The 24,881-nt window shown below is 40.7% G+C and overlaps 1 protein-coding gene across 1 annotated transcript in view; it reads right to left on the reverse strand.

Moving 5' to 3' along the window:
* SLC1A3 (solute carrier family 1 member 3) overlaps positions 1-24,881 on the reverse strand; it is a 78,903-nt gene that overhangs the window by 42,769 nt on the left and 11,253 nt on the right. The window contains exon 3 of the mRNA XM_029940990.1: positions 15,591-15,728. Coding sequence (XP_029796850.1) covers positions 15,591-15,728 — 138 coding nt within the window. The remainder of the gene's footprint in view (positions 1-15,590; positions 15,729-24,881) is intronic.

Below are 24,881 nucleotides of genomic sequence, written 5' to 3' on the forward strand. Positions count from 1 at the left end.
CTCAGTGGTATTTTCTCTTTAAAGAGACCACAAATATGATGCCACAAATTGTTTTCCTTCTAATATCCAATTCCCCTTCCCCAGGAGGCAGGTTAGATTATCATTGTCATTGTCAACGTGGACAACTGCTCCACCGCACCGTGAGGGGGAGTGGGACCAGGGACACCCACAGAGGAGGCTGGCCACACAGCTTAATCAAGGTGGAGACACATTGTCTGCCTTCATGAAGCTTGCATTTGAGAGGACACTCTGGCCCTAAGCCACCAAAAGCAAATCACAGGGCTGAACAATAAAGCCAACACACATACCAGAGTGCGGTTTTGTCCGACCGCAGGGGGCAGACATTACTGAACAATGTCTTAACATTTAGATTTCCAAAAAGCGTGGGATGTTTTGTTTATTTTTTGAGGGTTTTAATCTTATGCCCTTTGTGTGGATTTCAACACAGAAAGGATAATCTGAAACAGCAAAATAAACAGAGGAAACCAATTGTTAGTGAAAAAATCCAGCCCCTGTTATCAAGGATAGTTCATGTAATACTCTATCAGCGTTCCTTACAATTCCAGAGTTCCTTTGGTCAGACCAAAAATTCACCCTGCGTCTGGCAGCAGCACCAATGTTACAACGAAACACAGAGGAATGACTTCTAAGTAGCTCACACATTACGTCTACATTTGTAAAAGGATGTCAACATCAACACAAGAAGTCACTTGCTTTGTCACCCTATTGAAACATAGAGGTTAGCAATAATAAGGATCATGACAAATTAGCTCATCAAGTAAAAGTAAAACTCACTCCTGGGAATTCAAGAAATTAGGTGGGAGCTGAATGAAACAATCCTCCAAGTAACTGAGAATGACCAATTCAAACTTTCATTTTGGCTCTTCCAGGTCAACAGGAAGTAGAAATCCTTCTTCAAAGATGCAGAGTTGTGATTTGGATTTGAGGTCTTACTAGTGCTTGAAAAAAGGGGAGTACCCTAAAAACACAACTATAGGGGCTCTTGCTGTGTCCCCCAAGTACAGACACCTCAGGAGAGCAGACATTTACTTTCTGAATTGAAAACAATTCACCTGGAATTATAGCTCATAATCAAAAGAATGATAAGAAATATGTAATTCAATAGTATTGTAAAAGATCTGAACAGAATTCTCACCATGGGGGCAGGGGGCCATTCTGTAAATCAAGATGTACCAGGCCGCTGATGCAGTTCATAAAATCTACTTCACACCAGGGGTGTTTGTATCAGCACCTCTGTCTTGGCATCCACACTCCCTGAGTCAGTGTGGGGAGAGGTGGGGGGACGGGGCTCAACTCTTCAGTTCTGCAAGAGCTTGCTTCAGTCTGTGTCTTTCCCAACCTCACCCCCAACCATGTCCTTAGGGCAACCATTGGGGTGGCTGAGGAATGTATCTATTTAGAGAGATTATCTGACCACTGCCCTGGAGGACTCACATTCTGGCTCACCCAAGAATCTATATTACACATCTCCAAAAGTGAAATCCAGGCAAGGGGAGAAAGCTCTCTGGCCCAAGCAGCGTATGATGTCTGTTGGAAGCTTTGTGTTAAAACTCTAGCTGTGGTGTTTTGGAACAATGAGCAAACAACTGTTTAGAAAGTGTCTTCCAAAAAATTGACTTTAAGATGTTATACCAATCTTATTTAAAAAAGAAATTTAAATTGTTAAAAATCATATAAAATTTACCATCTTAACTCTTTTAAAATGTATAGTTCAGTTATGTTTAATTTTTTCACATTGTTGTGTCATCTGACATTTTAAAAATTGACCTTGTTTTTTATTCACTATAACAAGAAATTTTAGTACATTATATTTTAATGTAGCAAAAAGTTATAACTGATTAGTCTACATACATTTTAAGGGCTTTCAAGCATATTTTAATATAGCCAAAGACTTAATATTTGAATTTTGCTCTTTTTGAATTGAAAATGCACAATAATGATGCCCAGACTATGTATCTTATGACTTAATAAGTTTTAGCTAAAATATGAATCTTTACAGGTAAAAGCAAAACAAAATAAAAGAAACCCCTCCCCCCCACCCCAAGGAATAGCAAATGCTGACAAGAATGTGGAGTAATTAGAACTCTCATATACCAATGGTGGGGATGTAAAATAGTGCAACGACTACAGAAAAGAGTCTGCCAGTTCTTCAAAAGATTAAGCAGAGTTACCGTATGATTCAGCAATTCTGCTTCAAGGTATAGACCCAAGAGAAAGAAAAACATGTGCCCATAAATGTTGACAGCAAAATTATTCATTATAGAAAAAAGTGAACGACCCAAATGTCCAACAACTAATAAATGGATAAATACAATGTGGTATGTCCATACAATCGGATATTATGTGGCCATAAAAGGGAATGAAATACTATACATGTGACAACATGGACAAACCTGGAAGACATGCTAAGTGAAAGAAGCCAGTCACAAAGGACCATATATTGTAAAAATTCCATGTATATGAAATGTTTTGAATAGACAGGCCTATAGAGAAAAAAAAATAGATTGGTGTTTCCTAGGGCTGGGGAAATGGGATAATTAGGGGAGGATAGCTAAGGAGTGTGGGGTTTCTTTTTGGGGTGATGAAATGTTCTAAAAATGGATTATGGTAATGGATACACAACTTGGAATACACTAAAAGCCACTGAATTACACACATAGGTTGCATGCATGTGAATTTTTATCTCAATAAAAATATTTAAAAAATTAGTGCCATCTTAAAAGGGGCACTGGGCTGGTTCAGTCAGAAAAGCACGCAACTCCTTATCATAGAGTCATGAGTTCAAGCCCCATGTTGGGTGTAGAGATTACTTAAAAATAAAATCTTGGGGCACCTGGGTAGCTCAGTCGGTTAAGTGTCCAACTTTGGCTCAGGTCATGATCTCCCGATTCGTGGTTTTGAGCCCCACATCAGGCTTTGTGCTGACAGCTAGCTCAGAGCCTGGAGCCTGTCTTTGGATTCTGTATCCCCCTCTCTCTTTGACCCTTCCCTGTTCATGCTGTCTCTCTCTCTCTCTCTCTCTCTCAAAAATAAATAAAAACATTAAAAAATAAAATAAAATCTTAAAAAAAATAGTAAGTGCCACCTTGAAATAAGATAAGCTTAAATCTACCAATACCAATAAATAATTTTAGAGACTTCACAGAAAAAAAAAGAACTCCCCTTCATAAAATGGCTTCTATCATTTTATGTATATAAGTATGTATGTATGCATGTAATCTCACCAAACATGGGGCTCAAACTCACAACGCGAAGATCAAGAGTTACATGCTCCTCCAACTGACATTCTAAGGAAAAAGGGGGAAGTTAGTGGTGGACGGCAAAGTTTTGCAGCAAGAGTCTCTAGCAGTTGAAAGTCTGTCAACATGTTGTTATGTAACTGTCTTTCACATAAGGAAAGTGTGCTTATGTGTGGATGCAGCACTTCTCATCACCTGACCTCACTTGGTAGTTGTTAAATCACTGTTCCGGTGTGTATTTAATAGACTTCAAGCCATGTTCCCATTGAATCTCTGTGTTGAGGGGTGCCCGGGTGGTTCAGCCAGTTGAGTGTCCGACTTTGGCTCAGATCATGATCTCACAGTTCACGAGTTTGAGCCCTGCGTTAGGCTCTGTGATGACAACTCGGAACATGGAGCTTGCTTTGGATTCTGGGTCTCCCTCTCTCTCTGCCCTCCCTCACTTGCTCTCTCTCTCTCTCCCCTTCTCTCTCAAAAATGAACATTAAAAAAAAAGAAAATGAATATCTGTGTTGTAAGCTAAACCCAAATGTTTTCTCCTAAAATCAAATGATGCTGGGTGCTCAATTCAAAGGGAAAAGCAATGAACAGATTAAAGTCAATAGATTGAATTCTCTCAATTTTAAGAGTTTCCACCAAAAGTTTTCTTAAGCCTATCTTAACTTCTACTGATCTGAGTGCTAGCAGATAAAAGGACTTGAAAACCATGAGATATTCTACATATATGATATTAGAGAACTTAAAATTGCCAACCATGCTTAGGATTAGCAGCTAATACTGAACATGGAAATATGTTTATAGTTTTGCCCTTATACTGCACAAGAGCCACGCTGTCTCGTAGTAAATGTGTTCCCATATCATATGGAATTTAATATGTAAATGTTTTTTTAATGTACCCATACAAGTGTTATGAATTTTCATTTTGTTATTTCTAAATATGATTAAGAACTGCTACATTGTCTGGCTCTAAAACTATGTTTGGAGTCCATGCCAAAAAGGAATGTCTGCAGATATGTCATTAAGCATATGTCTCAAGAGAAGACTCCTAAAGTTGCTTCTAAAACAAAACAAACAAACAAAAAAACATGGCAAGATTCCAGTATGGAAGCTACTAATGTTTCCATTTTTTCTTAAGTACTTAGTGTGTATGATGATATTAAGGATTTTTTTTCTTGTTATATATCCCTATATTATAATTTGGGAAGCTTCTGGAACATACTTTTAGGTAGATAGCTTTAAAATAATGAAACCTCACCTCTTAGCACAAACCCCTTTAAGAACACCTTTAAGAAACACCGCGTTCATGTTCAGCTTACTTGCAAATAATCTAGTAGCGAAACAGATTCTGGAAAAGTAGTAAATTAAAAGAGTTACCAACAGTGGAGGCACTGTGAGACTACAGTACTTTTTTTGAGTTAGAAGAACTTTGGAAAAAAGAATAAGCATACGAAGCTATGTGTGCACATACACATATTGTGTTCATGTTGTGCTCTGAGGGAAAATTGTGCCTCCAGATTTCATAGCATAAACATCTACTGCATCACCCCCTACCAAAGATGTGTCATGCTCTGGCTGCCGAAGAGTTTTGGTGATTCTGTACAACATTGGTAGAGAATGTACCACCAATGGAAAGAGAGTAAAGGGATTGGTTGGCAAAACTGTCTTCAAGTGAGGGACAGCTCTTGGGGGTATATGTGTGTATGTTGATGGATGGCACAGGACATTAAAGAAACATAAAATATGTTAAAATCATCTTAAAATGTTATGCCTGTCTTATGTTTTCTTTGCTTTCAGAAATGTAATGACATTTCTGGCATTTGCTTCAAAACAATCCAGTAGTGGGACACAGGGATATTACAGATGAAATAAGATTGTGTGTGTATATATATACAGATGTCTTTTCTGGAAGGTGCTAACAAGTTCTGGTAATATGGATGTTGTTTTAGGAGGCTGGATCTAGGAGACCTATTTTGCTCTTCCTATAGAAGTCTTCCGAAAACATCAGCCAACAGCTCCTTCTGACTTGTCTACTTGTCTCCAGAATCAATCCAAGAATTCAGACACTGGCCACCTCTCCTGCAATATCCTGTGAAAGGAAACCCCCCTGGTAATTTAGGGGAGTCATCTTTCCTCTGAAGAAAAGTCGGGTAGAAACTCAAGCAGTTGTTTAAAATAATAAATACACACACACACACACACACACACACACACACACACACACACACACGGCAAAACCCATCTCCCCACATGAGGAAGTCCTGGAAACAAACATTTGAAAACAGTGTTACACTGGTATTGCAGATACTGACGGGTTAGTTAGACAAGTGCATCATGGGTAGTGCTCTGGCTTGCATTCTGGGGACCCCGAGACTACTGCAAACATTTTCTCCGTGAGGCAGCTAAAAAGTTTTTAAAAGGTTTTAAAATGTAAAAACCTAGATTCCACCCAGATGCAAAATTGGCTGGATAATTCCAGAAGATCAATCCTCCAGCAGGTAGTAATACCATCAAAATCTTCTTTCTGCTTATCCGGAGATGCTTTCTAAACACTGAACTGAGGGATGACAGGGTGCTTAGTGTGCCCTGGAGATATACAATCCATGGAATTGCACAGAAAGTCTTGTCTGGCTACAGAAATTCTGTGTGTGTATGTGTGTGTGTGTGTGTGTGTGTGTGTGTGTCTTTCTGTTGGTAGACATTCCACCATCTTTTTACTTGGCTTTCTGGGACACAGACAAGTTCTTTATAATGGAACACAGATACCCAGACATTTTCAGGGTAAGTGGTTCTCCTAGCAGAAGTCCATTCAAAGGAGAATCAATAGACTGTCTCTGTGTGTTGGGAGTACTTTAATGTCTTGCTCTGTATATTTCTATATTGTTTTGTTCATACAAATGGTCAGCTTTCATTTTACTTAAATGAGTTTAACTAAAATCATATGGAATAAATAATGAACCTATGCCGTTGGGAGCATGTACTAGTAGGGGCAAGGGAAAAACCAGAGAAAGCTTCTTGGAAAATGGGATATATGAACTAATAGGTTATGACTTAAGTAGTCATACCCACAAAGAAGGATTCTAGAAACACTGTAAACTGGTGGTCCTCAACCCTGGGTGCACAGTAAAATCACCGAGGGAACTATAGAGAAACATCAATTTCCAAGCCCCATTTCAGACCAATTAATTGAAGAATTTTGGGGGAGGCGAGGGGGAAGTGATGCCAGGGCATTATGTCCTGTGTAGTGTAATTAACCTGAATGAGAAAGTATAGACTCTCAGAATGTGAACTTGCACAAGTGAGAGGTGCATAAGATGGCGTCTTACTGTGGAAACATCCCGACCTCCAGCCCCCACCCATGACGTCCAGGCCTTGAGCATAAATCTCCAGTCAGTGTTTGTCTGGTAACTTACTCTCCTGGAAGTCATTATCGATTGCATCAACAGAGGAAAAATATCTATTCCCAACGCCTCCCACAGACCTATAGGTCCACAATGGTTTGAGGAAATTGTTATGTTGGTAATATGGGGAAGAAAGATCTTATTTTTCTTAGAGAATGATTTAATTTTAAAGGAAGCTTTTAAAATTTCTTTCTTTTTAATTTTTTTAAAAGAAACTTTCAAAAATTTCCTACCACCCAGAACTGATCAAAACCACTGATTAACTTGAAAATGCTGCAATTTATAGATAAGAGTTCTTACCTCATGCAGACTCAACCTTCTGGAATGTCACATCTGACACAGAGCCTTGAGCCTTTGGCCTCTGATCTTTCAACTCAGGAACTGTTCCATTTTTACCACAAACATGTTTCCACAAATATTCACTTCTGAGGGGCTAGGTGATCATAGACTCAACTCTTCTGGGCCAGTGGTTCATTGCAGCTCATACAAGAGTGGACCCAAACCAGCCAGTATTATCAGAGACTTAAGTCCAGGTCCCTGTCCCTACTCCATCATGTGACATGTGGAGCACTGAGTTCAATTCTGGGAGTGGGTGGGGTCCAAGGGAGGGCAACCAGGTGGTGAAGAATTAGGACACTTAGCCTGTGTTTAGGTGTCCTCTGAGTCCTTGGAAGAACTCTCATCCTTCATTGTTCCATGTGGCACAGACCTTTCAGGAGACAGATTTCAGCTCAACAGTTTGGACCATCTGAGAGTGGAATGTTCAGGCAGCAGCTGACAGCCACCTTCTGGGGGTGACACCCGCACTGGGTGTCAGGCTGCATGGTGTCACCTCTGCCTGCCTTCCAGCTAAGACAGCGTCAGGTCTCCTGGCTCCCCTCCTGTAAGCCGAATGGCTCCCTTCTGAAAGGGAAAGATGTCAGGAGACTCTTCTCTCAGACTTCATTTCTGAGGCCACATTCCCAGAGGGTGATTTTTACTGGGAAACCCACAGGGCCCCACTCCTGGCTCTTACTGCCTTTAATGGTGCAAGAGTCAGGCGTGAGGAAAACAATGAGGAACAACAAAAACAATGCTCCTACTTTCCGGCTGACAGAGTTGTTTCCTGCTAGGGAGCAGTGATTTCCTGCTAGGGAGCCCTAGTTTCTGGAACCCCAGAAGAGTCTAGAACAGGGATGCTCCCATTGCTCCCTGTGTACTTTGGACTCACCCTGCCTCAGTCACCAATGCCTTGTCATATTGCTGTCACAGGTCTATCTCCCAACCAAACTTTGAACTCCTTGAAGTCAGGGGCCTTGTCTTCTTCATTTTGGTAACTTTAGGTCCTGGAAAAGTGGCTGGCACATAAAAAAACCTCTACAAACGGTTACTGAATGCAGTTGTCTGTAATAGAAAGGTAGACTTTTTCTGAGGTTGCCAGACTTAAATGGTTTGGTCTACATCTCAACAAAACCCCAAATCCACTAACATTTTTAAAAATAATTACTCAGGTTTCCTTTCAGTATGATGCAAAACAAACAAACAAACAAACAAACAAACAAAAAACCCCAGGAGATCTCTACCCCTCGGATGGGTCTTCCCATTATATTCTACAACTTCCTTTTCTAGACGAACATTACTTGCCTCCTTTCCAATGTTTCTAAGCAGCTCTAGAGACAAAATAAAGCAGAACCAGCCCATTGGCGTCACGTGAGCTGGGCTCAAGCTTCTTTCTGGCTGGCTTGTTTTCAGGCCACCACGAAGGCTTCGAATGTTGAGACAGAGACTCAGTTTGCCCAAAGGCCTGGTTTGCAGGAAAGGCGCAGCTCACCGCGTATGGAATTTGCTGCCCTGTGGGCTGCAGGGTGCCACACACTGGGCCCGAGTTTCTCAGGAAAGACTGGGACGGGGAGTTGTATAACCAATGAAAATATTTAGAATTATGCAGCTGTGATAAGGTAATCACACCCCATGCTGCAGGGCAGAAAGTAATCCCCTCCAGCGGTGAAGAAGGAATTCTCCCTGGCTCCCATGTTGTTATTCTATTAACTTCATGGTTTCTTCAATTTACCTTTATTTATTTTTTTTAAAATACCTTTTTAATGTTTATTTATTTTTGAGAGAGAGAGAGTGAGACAGAGTGTGAGTAGGGGAGGATCAGAGAAAGGGGGAGACACAGAATCTGAAGCAGGCTCTGTCAGCACAGAGCCCGATGCGGGGCTTGAACTCAAGAGACATGAGATCAGGACCTGTGCCAAAGTCAGACACCTAACCGACTGAGCCACCCAAGTGCCCCTCTTTAATTTACCATTAATAGGAAAGTGATGGCTGCAAGGATCACAGATGAGGGATATGCAGTCTAGAGGCTTAGTTACATGCCTCTGAACTGAAGTTGTCTCTTTTCGCTCTAGAATTTTGATTTATACAAAGCAGACCACCGGGACAGCTCTCACTGATGCTACCATTACTGCCCAAAAGTTCCACTAAGTGAGCACATGCTATGTGCCGGACATGAATCCTCACAACGCAGGTACCCATGACATAGGTACTGTTACCACCTTCATTTTACAGAGAATGAAGGGGAGGCCCCAAGAATCTCCTCCCTGCCCATGACAGACACTTTTGTTTCTTCTATAAAGTGTACATGTGGGGAAAATATGGAGACATCTACAGTCCCGTTTCTCATACATTAATGCCTGGAGTATTTCAAACAGGCCTTATCTATACCCAGGGCCATGACAATCAATAGTTTAAAATGTTGAATTTTTAAGTGATTTTGGCTTTAATTTTTGCAAGCCCTTAACAAATCCTTCCCATGCCCAAGTAATTGATTAGGAATTGTCTTGCTCAGTTTTTGCCCTCTCATGTTCAAAGAAATGATAAAACTTTAGGCTATTCTTATTGTACCTCCCAGTTCTCGGAAACCGAAGGGATATACTTTGAGGTACATTTATCATTCATTTATTTTCTCGGCAAAAGAGTCCTTTGCTGGTGACAGCAACTTCTTGGCCTTAACTATAGTGAAGTTCTATGTTCCACCAGGTACATTGGTCAACAGATTTGGAAGGATGCTGCCTAAGGAATATGTGACAGAGGTATGTCACAGAGCTTGTCACACGGATGAGGAATTACAGGGAGGCAGGTGATGTTTTGTTTTTCTGGATTTAAAAATATTTGTTTGAGGGTGCCTGGGTAGCTCAGTCGGTTGAGTGTCCGATTCTTACTCTTGATTTTGGATCAGGTCATGATTCCAGGGTCGTGGGATTGAGTCTGTTTAGGATTCTCATTTTCTCTCTCTCTCTCTCTATTTCTCTCTCTCTCCCTCTGCCCCCCTCCCCAGTTTGTGCTGTCTCTCTTTCTCAAAAAAAAAAAAAGTTTGATTTTGGATACAGAAAGAATTGTTAGTTTCCCAAGGACAAGTGGGTTCCAAAGATCTTTTGTCCTTGGGAATGTTTAGGCAGAAGCTGGACAATGATTTGGAGGAGATACTGTGAGGCTAGGTGGTCCCAAGCAGTGTTCTCCAATGTGGGGTAAACACTGGTATTTATTGTTCTGGTGGGATAATTTAATGTTCCTTAATTAACATTAAATCACACAGTGAGAAAGTTCTTTCAATTCTCTCTTACTCCTTGTGTTACAGGAAAGACAAGTCTTATTGTGGTGCTAAAATGCATTTAACACCTCATTAACACCCTCCCTTCCAAAACACACACCTTTTTAAACAATGAGAGCACAGGTCTCAGGCTCTCAAAACCTTTGGCAGGCAATGGAAGCAATCCTGAATTTTATTACATTGTAATTTATTATCACCTTCACTAGACCAGTAACAGGAGGTTTCCACTCTCTGTAATGATTCAAAACATGTGGATTTCAAGAACATTCTAAGTACATGAGAATAGGGGTGGTACCCGTATAACTTTGGGATGGAGATGGCATGACTTGAAAAATCAGATTTGGAACCATGTTCCTAAAATCAGTCAGATGTATTTCTCGTTGCCCTGACTGCCCTCCCTCGTTACCCCACTCCCAGAACTGCACTCAGTGCTCCAGATGTCACATGCCTGAGTAGGGACAGTGACCCGGATCCAACCCTCTGCTAATACGGGCTGGGTTTGGGTCAGCCGTTAATCAGCTGCAACAAACTGGTGGCTCCGGGTTTAGCCTGTGGTCCCTAACAAGAGGTCACCTAACAGAGGACCAGCCTTACCCCCTCAGAGTTGGAATTAGGGTTTGCTTACGTATATCGTGTGATTTAAGAGATGCAGGGAAGCTCTCCCTCTCCACCCAACATGCCTCCTCTTGGGGACCATATCTTCTTATTCATGTATCTCTTGTGCCTAGCTCAGTGTCTGGCATAGTAAGAACTCAAAAAACAGCCATGAATGAATGAATGAATGTTAGAAGAGAAACTTCATCTGTCTTATAATCTCAGCGTCAGGGAGTCCTACCACAGTCCCAGACACTGCTGCTACTGTTGTGGACATCCCCTACTGCTTCCTCTTACTTACACCATTACCCAGCTCCCAGAGGTGGTTTGTCAAGTGGTGCTCCTGGCTTCCAGAAAATGGGAGACACAAACGATTCCCTCTGAGGTAGGAGACTGAGGAGGAAAGGAAGAGATGAGAAGAGAAGAAAGCTAGTTTTCTGATAGCTGTGTCCACAAAGTACAACCTGAAGTGGGGCTTAATTATTATCTAGTGAATTTAATCAGGCGAAGGCAGCCAAACCGACTCATATTTCTGGCATGAAATATCTAGTCTGGCAGCCTCTGCTGACCAAATCAATAGAGATTGGCGCCAAACCTCCATTTTAAGTGTGTGGTGTGTTGGCACAGACTTATTCTTCCTCTTCAAAAACACAGGTACTTGAGTACACATCTAGCCATTGCTCACAGCTTCTCTCTGGCAGCTTCTGGAATTGCTAATACACATCAAGGATATTTGGAATGACTGGAATTTCAAATTTGGGAAAAGGAGAACACGGCTTATGGGACCTTTAGGGCCACAATTCACAAACATGAATGTTTCAAGTATGGAACCTAACTTAGATTTCTGAGTTTAAATTGTTTTTTTAATGTTTATTTATTTTTGAGAGAGACAGACAGAGCATGAGTGGGAAGGGGCAGAGAGAGAGGGAGATGCAGAATCCAAAGCAGGCTCCAGGCTCCAACTGTCAGCACAGAGCCCGATGTGGGGCTCAAACTCACAAGCTATGAGATCATGACCTGAGCCAAAGTCGGACATTTAACCGATTGAACCACCCAGGTGCCCCTAGATTTCTTAGTTTAAATGTGACTTTAGTACAATGAAATGTACAGAAACTTCTAAAGCAAAATACATAATCCAACAGTAAGGGCTTCATGCATTTCCATTTCTGTCGAAACTCTGGGACTTTTTGACTTAAAAGCATTAAGTCTGTCAAACATTTTTTGTACTGGGAAATACTTTCTGTGGGAGCATCACCCCTGAGTTCTTACTCTGGTCTTCCTATTGGGAGCAGGAAAGACCAACACAACTGTGACACAGAAGATGGAGAGGAGAGGTTTTCCAATAGCTACTTGTTTAAGTAGCGATAAATATGGTGTTTAGTAGCACATGCTGACTTGAGCTCTGGCGTGAACTGTCAACACGTGATTCAGGCCATAAGGAAACCCAGCGAGAGCTCTATGGGTGCGCCAGCCCAGCAGCGCATTTTTTAGGATTAATACCACTGACATGCACACCTGAGTCCTTATATTGTAGCCCAAGAGTTGGACTTGGCCTGCAGATGAACTTTGTCTGGCTTGCAATGTTTTGTTCTGTAAATTGTATCAACATTGAAAAACTAGGAGGTTCTTAAAAATGTTTGGATTTCTGAACTCTCTTAAAAAAATTGGAAGATTTGGCCCTTGTTGACACACTGCAACAATTGGTTGAAGCAGATACTTTTCAGGTCGCCATAGTCTCCTTGCCTCCTTTTTTTTTCTAAAAAAATTTTTTTTTACCATTTTTTATTTTGAGAGAGATGGCGTGCAAGTGGCGGAGGGGTAGAGAGGGAGACACAGAATCTAAAGCAGGCTCCAGGCTCTGAGCTGTCAGCACTGAGCCCGACACAGGGCTTGAACCCACAAGTGGTGAGATCATGACCTGAGCTGAAGTCAAATGCTTAACTGACTGAGCCACCCAGGTGCTCCTCTCCTTGCCTCTTATTGTCTACATGATTGTGCAGCTAGGTCACTTTTTACTCATCATCACACTTGTCCCTGTTACTTCTCCTGTCACACACACAAAATATTTCTCTGTATCATGACTCTATCAAAGAAAGAAAATAAAAAGTACCCTGAAAGGGCAGCTTCATATATAATCATCACCTGCTTGGCCATGGGAGGCATTTGAGTATGCCTTTCCATTCTAAAGTAATGGACCTGACTTTGTTCCCTCTCTAGACAACACATTCTCCAGTAGCATCTCTCAACACACACAGGGATCCTCTAGGGATGTATGTAATTTGTAGAGTCTCCCCCTCCTCCTCATTCCCATTGGGTCACACCCTCTGCCCCCATTTTGGTTTGGAATCACTGTATTTAAAACCCTAAAGGAAAGTCTTATTGTATCAATCGTTCACTGCTAATTGATCATAAATATCCAAAATATTATGTAGCTTGGAAATTAATCCTTTGAGATTAATACCTTACAAAGATCTTAGGCAAACTAAATTATATCCCCTTTTATTTCTTTTTGGAGAGAGAGAGTGCACACATTTGGGAGAAGGGCAGAGAGAGAGAGAAAAAAAAATCTCAAGCAAGCTCCACACTCAATGTGAAGCCTGATGCGGGGCTTGATCCCAAACCCTGGGACCATGATTTGAACCAAAATCAAGACTTGGATGCTCAACCAACTGAGCCACCCAGGCACCCATATATCCCTTGTCTTAACACAGTCCTGGAAAAGGGCTAAGACTCGCTTACTGGTCCCAAGTGGCAGCATTCCCAACTTAGAAGTAGGTTACACGTTAAAAGTTTATTTCATATTGGTTGCTTGCAGCTTATAATTCCTTTCAATATTACAAATGTTGCTAGTTTTTCCAAGGTTTGCCCACAAATTTCTTTTTAACCATGCAAAGAGATTGCATCATGGTTTATTTTCTGCGAAAAGCTTGTATTCCTTCAATAAGCTTGATGTACTAAGTATTAGAAAATATCAGGAAATTCCACTTGGAGGTAATTGTTGACAAAGATTGCTATTAAGGGGAAATAATATTTTTTCTAATTGTACCAAATAAGGGCTTTCCTCTTAGAAAGAGTAACATGTGGGTTTTCAGCACAAATACCAGAAAGCAGAAACTCTAAATACTGGTCCCACCCTTGAAAGACAGTACAAAGGAATCCAGAACCCCTGAAGTTTGCGTCCAGGAAGACTGCAGTGACTCAAGTCAGACACTAGCCAGTAGGGATGCAAAGAGGGGCACTTGCTCCACCAAATAAAATGGCACATGTGAGTTCTGTCTTCTAAGAGCTACTGCGAGAACATGCTTCCCAGAAAAGTATCAACACGTGGATAATAAAATGAGAATGTCTGCTCCTGTCAGCATGAATCTAGCTTTTGTGATAAGAATTGGTACTGCTAGGATTACCCCCGGTCAGCAATGGGCCAGGTCATTTCAAAAACAAGCATCCTAATCATCCCGCCTACACGCTTGCTTTATGGGCAGTTCACTCTCCAACGGGAGACTCGTGTACGTGCAATCACTTGTTTAAAGACCTGAACAAGTGGAAGCCAGGAGAGATTCACAAGGCACTGGGCGAAGAGCTGACATATTTCCTGTCCAAGTTAGGCCAGCCCCTGCAGGCATGCAGCATTCAGAATCTTGCCCCATGACTTTTGAGTTGTGCTATGAAATTCTTACTACACAGAGATCTTGAGAAGAGATTATAAATATCCTTGAGGACTTCTTGGGAGGTGAGAAGATGCTTGAAGCCAGCTCACAGAGAGGTGGAGTGAGGTACCCATGGAGGGACATTGCGCCAACGGTGGAAAAGAGAACAAGGTCCGTAATACCTGAGTTCAAGGCTTTAGCTACAAACCTAGAAACCATCCTGCTGGGACAGTTTCTATGGACATTCTTTCTTCCTGTCAGAGGTGTGCGCTGGGGAAAGAGAAGAGTGGGCAGGAAGGAGCGTAGAGTAATCTTTTTTTTCCAACCTCTTGGCTCCATTTGTATTCGCCAGTCACGTGTACAATGACTCTTCAAGTACTTCCCATGCAGGAGTCAACTGTTATCTTACTGTCACAGAAAATAGATCCTACCCTGCAAAGCTTCCACTGGTGGAAAATCCAAGTGTCAGCTGACAAAAATATCCAGATGGGGAAATCGCCCGCCCCCTCCCCATTCTCCCACCAGCCTCCAAGGTAACAGGGGTGGGGGACAACTCGAGAAGGAAATGAAATCATGCGGGTTCACCAGGAAAAGATAAAGTGTTGGTGGCAGCAGAATTGGTGAGTGTGTTGTGGGCATTACCTCTTGATGAGGCTTCCAGGAAGGCTCCCGCTCAAGTCCTGGTGGCTCTGAGAACAAGCATTCTTGCATCAATAGCTAATAGGCTGTCCAACCAGATGTTATCTGGGTGGGATAAGAGGGTGAGAAAACAGACCTGTTGTACGCTGTTGTCAACTATATCGCTGTGGTCAGAGAAGGCTGGTTGTGTAGTGTTTAGCAGGGTGCCTCTTTCGTAGTGAGGCAGACTAGATTACGTGGTTGTTTAAATCCGTTTCCTCTTGTGATTGGTAAAATACGAGAGTTATAATCATTCATGCATTACTAAAGCCTCCTTTCCATCATTTTTGAAGGGACTTTTTTTTCTAGAACAGAGCATGCATCCAGCAGAAACCTAAATAAAGCATTTGCTTTTCTATGCGATCTTTTACAGTAAGCACACTTAAACAAACAAACAAACAAACAACACTGCATATGGTACCTGTAACAAGACTGGAGATTATAAGTGGTAACACCAGCATCTGTAACATCCTCATCAGAAGTTCCCCAGGAAAAGAGAAGTACTTGACTTCCCGGTAGCTCATTTTGTATGGTCGGAGGGTAAATCCCAGGATTGTACCTGAAGGGGGAAAGAAAAGATGGGAAAAAAAATGAGCCCTTTTAAAACCTCAAGTAACAGTCCTGGGAAAATGAAGAAGTGGTCACTCCTGTCTGACCAGAGTACATTATTTAAGCAGCAAATATTGGTGCTGCTTTAGGAGCAAGGGGCATGCCTGTCTCTTCCGTCTGGAAGGGTCTGGCTGAATCCATGGCTTCAAGTAGGACTTAGAGAAAAAATGTGACTGGCTTTAGCAAATGAAAAATTTCTTTGTCTAACTTAAATGCAGTAGAACCAATTTTGACGTGGCTCAGTACAGAGTTACAAAGATAGGGACATAACTGAGAGACAAGTCATGTATCCATGAACAAGGCGATGTAGAAAAAAACCCATTATTATAATGAATTTCCTTTGTAACAACAGATGTTAGGACTGCTAGCACAACCACTTATTAAAGGGCAGTATGATTTTATTTCTTCCAATTAAAAAAAATTCCTCTTGTTCGCATTGTTAATCCATTTCCATCACCTCCCTGTATGTACACCATGCTTTCTGTCTACATGGTTTTGATATTGCCTTGGCAACTGTATTGTACAGACTTGTTACTTTCTGGCAAGAGAAGACTCCAAAATGAGCAGAGACCATTTCCCAAAAATTTTCCCTGAACACTTAGGGGGGAATAAGAGAAAGAGAAAGCAATTTCCCCCTTCATTTTCCTTCTGCTCCTGGAACTTTAAAATATATTTTAAAAGTAGCTTTATATATAAATTGAATTACACATGGTAGCTTTCAAAGTGTTTGGAAATCAACAAATCTATTGAATAAATGTACTCCCTCCCCCATCTCCTGAATTTAGTTTCCTTCGCCAGGAAAATTTACTTATTCCATTATTGTAAATATTTTCAAAATTTTTGCCCTACTACTAAAACATGTGCCTTATAGAGAAGTACTGAGTTATCTAGAAGCTAGAGGTTGGGGTAGAGGGAGAGAAACTGGGTGGACGTAAGTTTTTCCAAAGGAAGCAAGCAGTCCATTAAGGAAATGGGATTATCCTAACTTCTTATGAAATGGGCTCCTTGTCTTAGGAAATGAGACACAAAGTTCATTTCAAGTATTATAGCAATCCCAATTTCATTTCTTGGGTCTCAGCAACTGTGAAGCATCCATGCTTTGATTATATACTGTGATAACTGCAATTAAGAATCTGAATCTATGTGACTAGAAAATCTGGCTGATCCAGTTTTCAGGACCTTTAGGAAAACATTTATTGCTTTTGCCCAATGTAACAGTAATATGTTTGAGAGAGAAAAAGGTAAGCTGGAAAACACGGAAAAGAGAAGGCAGAAGCCTGCCTATATTGGTTCTCTCACTTAAATAGCAAATAGCTAACGCTTACTGGGCTCTTACCCACTTGCCAGCCATTGTCAGTGCTTTCCTTGAGTTGCTATATTTAATCCTCACAAAAACCCCTGGAGGTAGGTACTATTTTACCAACAGTGTACTGATGGAGAAATCTGTCAAACTTGCTGGATTCCAATAGCCACTCAATATCAAAGTAAAAAAAAACTACCCAACTGAAAGAGCTGGGATTTAAACCCAGGAGTTTGGACTCAGAGCTTACATTCTTGACCACCACATGTACTTCTTACCTCTCCAATAGAGCAAAGACAACCACTGTTGATGCGTCTGTGAGTTTCTTTCCAGAATGTTCTCGCACAGAGTTAAATACATGGAAATCACACAGAATATACTTTTCCACATGTAGTTACCATAAGTATCACTTTTAGGCTTCGTGATACCAGATCCAATGGTTGTACCAAGATTTACTTAATACCTTCTTTGTGTTGAATAGTTACGTCGGTTAGCATTTTTTTCACTTTTATGAAGAACACTATGATGAATATATGAAGGCTACTTTATAACTAGCAATATTTTTAGTGTAGTTTAGAGAAAGGAAACCAGTGTATTAAAGAATATGACTACCTTGATTCATGTTATCAAATTGTTTTCCCAGTGGGTTGGCCCAACAGTTTAATGTTCCATTAGTGAATGAAAAGGCTTTAATATTATGTATACAGAGAGAATTACCATAAAAATTGTTAAAACAAACATTTGTGAATGTGATTATATAGTATGTATTTTTTATTTCCTTTCAATTTACATAATATCTAATGATGTTGACCATTTCTCCTAATTGTGTTTTCTCCAAGCATTTACTAAATTCTAATAGTTTAAGAATTTATGTGTGTGTATGTATTTGGTATAAATTCTTTACATAATAATTACCATTTGCCTATGTGTAACATATTTGCTAGAACAATTTCTCTAAAACTCTAAATCCTCTAAAATATACAAGTGTTTTGCATTTTTATAAAATATGGTCTTGCATACCTTTTTTTACTAGGTGATTTCTTCAAGAGTTATAAACTTGAATTTCCCTCCTTCCAAATTTGATAAATATTTAATTCCTTCTTTGACTGTTTGCTTGCTTTGTTTGAAAATATTGAACCTTTAATCTTCCTGGAACGTGGTTTGAGGTAAGGCATTTAATTCCAATTTTCAGTGTGCATTATTCAACACAGCATCCTCACTGGCACATGAAAATTATAAAAGACTCTGGTAATATCTGGTTCTTTCCTGCTTGCTCATATAAAGGCCAGGTCACACTGAAATAAGTGCTTCATCTTATAATAAGTAAATAAATAAATATTTATAAATCTTACTTTACTTCCTATCAAATGGAATTTCACTGGAATTTATTGTTTTCTGATCTTTTTTCAAATGCATTTAAACATCTGTCATTCAATTATAACATAAAATGGGTCCAATAAACACAACATACTCATTTTGGTCACCTGGAATTTGACCATATTAGGCTATTAGGAATTTTAGACATCTCCCAAATGACAAGTTAAGACCAGACTTGGTTTTACAAGTTCACTTCTAAGTTGGGTGTTTGCCATTAGACATGTAATCACTCAAATACACAATATTTCCAAATATGGGTAGGATCCTGAATAGTCCAGAAGTTATTCATTAATTAAATTATTTAAGTTGTTTAAGAAATTTATATTATTTAAGTTGTCATTTAGGGAAAAAACTGTAAAACAGCTGCTCTACCAGTAATATAGGTAGAGACAAGCCAGTTAAATGAAGGAAGGGATTATTCTTTCTAAACCTACACGCATTCAATCCTATTTCCCAAGTCTAACTCTTGCCAACATTGACTATGCTCTTCTCTCTTACAGCTACACCGGCTGTATCCAGACTCTCCCTCCTTGGGAGCTCCATGTACCTCCTCCTCCTTTCCCCCATCGAATCCCACATTTACTCAGTGCCACCAGTGTTCATCTAGGTGCTAGGAGGGCAAGTCAGCCAGCTCAGTGAATGAGTCCTGGGCAGTGGGTGAATGACATCATTAAAAAAATTTTTTTTTTAAATGTTTATTTATTTTCGAGAGAGACCGAGACAGAGCACCAGCTGGGGAGGGGCAGAGAGAGAGGGAGACACAGAATCCAAAGCAAGCTCCAGTCTCTGAGCTGTCAGCACAGAGCCTGTTGCAGGGCTCAAATCCATGAACTGTGAGATCATGACCTGAGCCAAAGTCGGATGCTCAGCCGGCTGAGCCACCCAGGGCCCCTGACATCTCTTAACTTCAGTCCACAAAGGAGACAGATGCCCAACAGAGCAGCAGGAAAACAGCCAGGGGGCAAAGTCTCAAGCTTTTCTAGTCAACAAGCTGATCTTGCTTGGAAGCATAGTCCTGGCATCAGCTACTCTATAATGTCTCAGTTTCTTTCCATTTTCCAATACAGAACCTCACCCACATTTTCTAAAAGCTCTTCTTTATAGTAGGAACAACACACAGGAGACACCATTTATATGTTCAAAATGGATAGTTTCAGATCAAAAGCTTTGAAGAGTTGTTTAGAGTGATAGCACACTGCAAATACTCTTTGAATCAGTGTTGTCCCTGACTATGTTTTGGTTTGTTTACTATCTCTGGGTTTACCAAGGGAGCCATTTCTACTCCTAGGAAAGAGGAGATTATGTTGGGTGGGGGAATACTCATTGAACCCTTAATGGACTCAATGATGGCATGATTCTCATCACAACTTTATGAGGTACATATGATCAAGTCTGTTTTCAAAAATGAATACACTGAAGCTCAAAGCTAGTTAACCTGCTCAAGTTTACAGAGTTAGTAAGTGATTGATTTTGGGAATTCTAAAGAAAACCCAATTCCCTTTCTACTGCCTCTCAAATACAGATATACCCTTGTACCCAAGGCCTGAAGATACCCCCGGCTCCTGGGTCTTCTGCATCTCTAATCCCTAAACTCTAAAAGCACTTGAATAATAATCTTGGATCTGCTAGACATGTCCCAGAGGTACCCAGTACATGTTGGAACCCTTCACAGATCTCTTTACAATATGGTTATCATAGTACTAAGTCGCTGTTTAAAATGCTTACATTGAACCACTTTCTTTGGAATGATTTAACTAAACTTACATAAAACTTATTAATTAAAATTGCTTGTCTCTCTTGCCCCATTGCACACATGTTAATCCTTGGAAACCATCAGTAACAAAGCTGGAAAGGAAATGAAATGAAAACATGCTTCAGGTTCCCGTGTTTAATGATGACAGCCAGCAGTCATTGAGTTCGTGCAAGAGGCCAAGCCCTCCAAGCACACTGCCTCAGAGGACCATGGAAGTCAGGATTAGTACTGCCTACACCTCACAAATGAAGAACTGGAGTCATTGAGAGGATAGGTAAACTGCCAGAACCTCACAGCTAGTAGAGGTTGGGGCCATGGTCAATGCAGGGAGCAGTCAAGCTGCTTCCCCAATGCCAGGGAAATGGCTGAGGTGGACTTCATACCCAGGCTGTTCGGCTCCAAGCCCAGACTCTTACCTACTATGCTGTACTCACGGCCTCTCAACAGTCATGGTACTAGTAAAGAGCCTAAGTTAGTGTACAATATTTTGCCTACCTTTTTGTTCCATTTTGAGTTAGTTTAACTGATATAGAGCCCAAGTTGGGCAAAGGTTTTGTTGATTTTACTTAACGAAGTCAACATCTAGCTTTTGGTAATTCATTTGTTAAATAAATAAACAGAAGACATTTTTCTTCAGCTTTTGTTCTGCCAGGCAATGTTAGAGGGGAGGCCAGTGTGGTAAGGTCAGCCAGCTGTCAGTGTCAAATACAGAGGAAGTGCTCTGAATGTGAAGACTGCTTTTTTGGGTAAGCAGTTCAGGTTTCTGATTACACAACCCAGCATTGATAAATGCCTTTCCTGAAACATCCTCACATCCTGATGCACAGGCTTCTCAGAGCCCTCTACTCTCTGTCCTTCTAACCAATTAGAGGGATCAGGGCAGGGGTGGTTTTCTTCACTCTGGTAGAGCTCTGCCTTTGCAGAGCTGAGGACTCTGCCTTACTTGAAGCCCATTGGTTGACGTTCCCTGAGCTAATAAAAACCTTCATGGCTTCCAGATCTTTAATGCAAAAGACTAGATCCTTTACTATTGATTACTCTGCAAAAATAACCGTAAAAATTAGAATAACTTCCCAATGGGTTTGTTACAGCTGAAGCAAACTTTGCAGTCTGCAACTTGGTGACATTAAATAACACACAGATGTCAGAATTCGGTTCAGATTGCTCATTCTCAGTCATGAGTCTTCTATCATTCCGGTTTTGGTATTTTATAGGATTTCTGGAATCTAGGAAATATGTTAGCTGGAATGTTTAAGGTGTTCAAAATGGTTCTGGTTGAATGCTATAAACCAAGATGCATTTTTGTTTAAATACTTTCTTCTAATACAGAAAGCTCAAGAAGTGAGTCCTTCAGGGGATCACTGTTTCCCTTAGAGAGCCTATACAACAAACACTTCTTTGGAAGATTAAATATCACTTCGTTTTTCTAAACTAAGACACAATGTCCACGTTGGAGCCTCAGAAAGAACACACCGCCACAGGCTTCCTTTTGAAGGCTAAACACGCACACCAAGTTAAAAGCTAAAGGCCTATTTTTAAGAATTTGGTCCATATTTAATCTTCTAAAGTTACAGAAAATATTAAGAAGCCAGAAAATATTTAAGAATAGAAAAAGGTGACATAATTTGAAGGAGAATTTGGACCAATTCACCCAATTTAATTTTCGGTAAATGTTGCCATCTGAAATAGAAAAATTTTAGTAAAGTTTCTACCCTATTTCCAAACTGTCATGAACAGGTCGGCAGACCAAAGCTTTTTAGAATTATTACTCAATAAAAAATTGTCCAGAAAAAGAGATGATGCCCCCAAAGAGCTCAGATGTCAAAAAGGATCTAAAAGTAAGAGTGGCACTGACCTTAAAGGAAGACTTTATATTCTGAGGCCACCAGATGAATTCTACCAAATGCCTATCCAGGATGCGCCAACCAGCTCTTCCAACATTGACACTGCAAACCAGTCAGAGGCCATTCAAACTCCTACCCAGAATAAGCTTGGCCTTCAGGTCTTTAACCAGAATGGGTACCATGCTGTACATTTGCATGTAAAATGGCTCAAGGAAAATAATGATATCAAAATTTTTGTTGATAGCACACAGTGGTTTTATGTGACAAAATACTACTATTTCCCAGGTAGGATCTTCTCATTCATTTGCAACAACAATAATGGATGAGGACTACTTTATCTTAAGGCTACAGTGATCCAATGTATGAAGCACCAAAATCACAGGAATGACGTCTGTCACCTTTGCCACAATATTGTGGCAAGAAGAAAAAGTCTCATATAGAAACAAGCCACAGGTCCCACCTACATTCAGCACGTTAGCTGCACTGAACAGTTAGGGTCTGTTTAATGTGCCAACGTTTTGGGCCTCTTTATTAACCTGCTTCTAGCGTGGTATAGACACACTCAGAGAGAAAATGCTCTATAGATGTTTGGTGAATGAATGATATTGGGATTACAGCCCTGCCTTTAACTCTTCATGTGACCTTTCCTATGCCTCCATTTTTTCCCCCTAATTTATAAATAAAGAATGCTCCAAAATTCAAACATCACCCTCCTTCATGCCTGGGCCTACTGCATAGCCTTCTAACTGGTTTCCCTGTTTCCACTTGGTCATCCTACAGGTCTACTCCCAACATAATGCCCAGGGGAGCACTTCTGAAACCCAAGTCAGAATATTGCTCTTCTTTGTCCCTCATGACTCCCCATGTCACATGGAGTAAAAGCCCAAGGCCATGTCATGGCCACACCCAGCCTGCTTCCCCAGCTCCGCCATATTCAGAACTCACACCCTAGTCTACCACATACTGTCTCAACATTTGCCTCCTGTTGTCACTCCACCACCTCAGACATGATTCCACTTTATGACCCTGGTGCTGGCTCTCCTTTCTGACTGAAATACTCTTCCCAGAGATTCCCAGCTTTGCTTCCAGACTTAGTGCAAATGTCATCTTCTTATTGGAACTGACCCTGAACTTTCTTCTCCCTTAACTGGCTTCATTTGTTTCAGTAGTTATTACCTTCCAAAACACAATATAATTTTCTGACTTATGCTTGTTGTTCATTGTTGCCTCTGCCTTCTAAAATATAAGGTATTTTTCCTGATGTATTTTTGTTCACCTATAATTATTAAGCCCCTAAAACAGTTCCTGGCACACAGTAGGTGCTTGGTATATTGCTGAGTGAATAAACAAAGAGTATGACCTAGTTCTCTTTCAGATGACCCGCTGGGCCCAGATCGTGTTGAACACATTTCCTGAATAGAGGAATCGCTTCGCTCTGTGCTTCGAAACAAATGCCACTGTATTCTGTGAGCATAGTAGCCTACCCTCAGGAACATCCCCTCTTCCAAAGTGTGATTAGTCTGTCGTGTTCTGTGGAACTAGATCTCAACAGAACTATGATTTCTCATATGGCTTAGGCTTTTAGATTTTCAGACTAGGAGTGATAGCTCCTATTCCTGTTTCTCTCACAATGCTTGATTTTTTTAATATGAAAGACAGTGGATGTGACGCTGTAAAAGTTCATGGACTAAGAATCAGGGATGAGGTTCCGGACTTGACACTGCCAGCAAATTATGTTAGTCAGTACTTTACTCAAAAGATTTACTTTTCATATCAAATCTACAGGATTTAATATCACCATCTTACAGATGAGGAGAATGAACCCCAGAAAGAGTAAGCCACTTGTTCTGGGCAACATGACCAATAATTGGTGTTGGCCGAATGGGGTTTCAAACTTAGATCTGCCTTTTCCACATCCCACACCTTCAAATCCTATAATCTCTTTGAACCTCTCATTTTTCCTCCACACAATGGGAGGGATAGATCAGAAAAAGCAGTATCTAAAATCCTCTTGACCTTTAATAATCTTGCCTAAAAGTTCTGATTTTACCAGAACCATGTAAGCCAAAAGCATTATAAATCTTAGCTGCTTTATTATGAATTCTAAAGTCCTGGATAATGCATATGAAAGCATTTTTTAATACATCAAAAAATGCTTTGTTAACTTGGCCATTACAGTTATTAAGGCAGGTAGACAATAAATAATTCTTTGAGAGATCAAATAAAAGTTTCTATTTTAGAACTTGGCCGACTCATCTCATGCAAGCCTGATGAAGCTGGTGGACATAAAGTCCCATTAGTTTATTTTTAACAAGAAGGGCAAGGGTATAATGGTGAATTTACCTGCCCAAGAGGTCTGTTGATCTTGTTCTTTTGTTTCACCCCAAACTTCCAGGCATTTCTTGGTGAGAAGCTACTCAGTTTGAGGCAACCTTTCAACCCTCTCCCACTGCTCTGTTTCCACATCTTTCTGAGAGCTGGGCTCCTGCTTGGTTCAGTCTTTTGTCCTCTGGTATTTCCTGTTGCTGGAGGTGGGAAATACCTGCTCCAGTCTTGTTCCACCAGCGGAGCCCCGATGCACCAGCCCTGGGTAACTGATGCGGACTCAAGTCCACATGGCATGCAACTCTGAGAGACAGCTGTATCAGAAGAACCTTAGGAGCTCTGGAAAGCCTGGTGCTTTCTTCCCAAAAGTCCACAGACATAGACTATGTGAAATGCTAATAAAATTTACAAATAATCCTACAAATCTTTTAAATGTCCAACCCATTGCCATTGAAAAAATATCCCACTAAAATCATCAGCACCTGTTGCCTTCCTTTCTGGTGA

The sequence above is a fragment of the Suricata suricatta genome, chromosome 6 (assembly GCF_006229205.1).
Source record: "Suricata suricatta isolate VVHF042 chromosome 6, meerkat_22Aug2017_6uvM2_HiC, whole genome shotgun sequence".
Lineage (NCBI taxonomy): Eukaryota > Metazoa > Chordata > Mammalia > Carnivora > Herpestidae > Suricata > Suricata suricatta.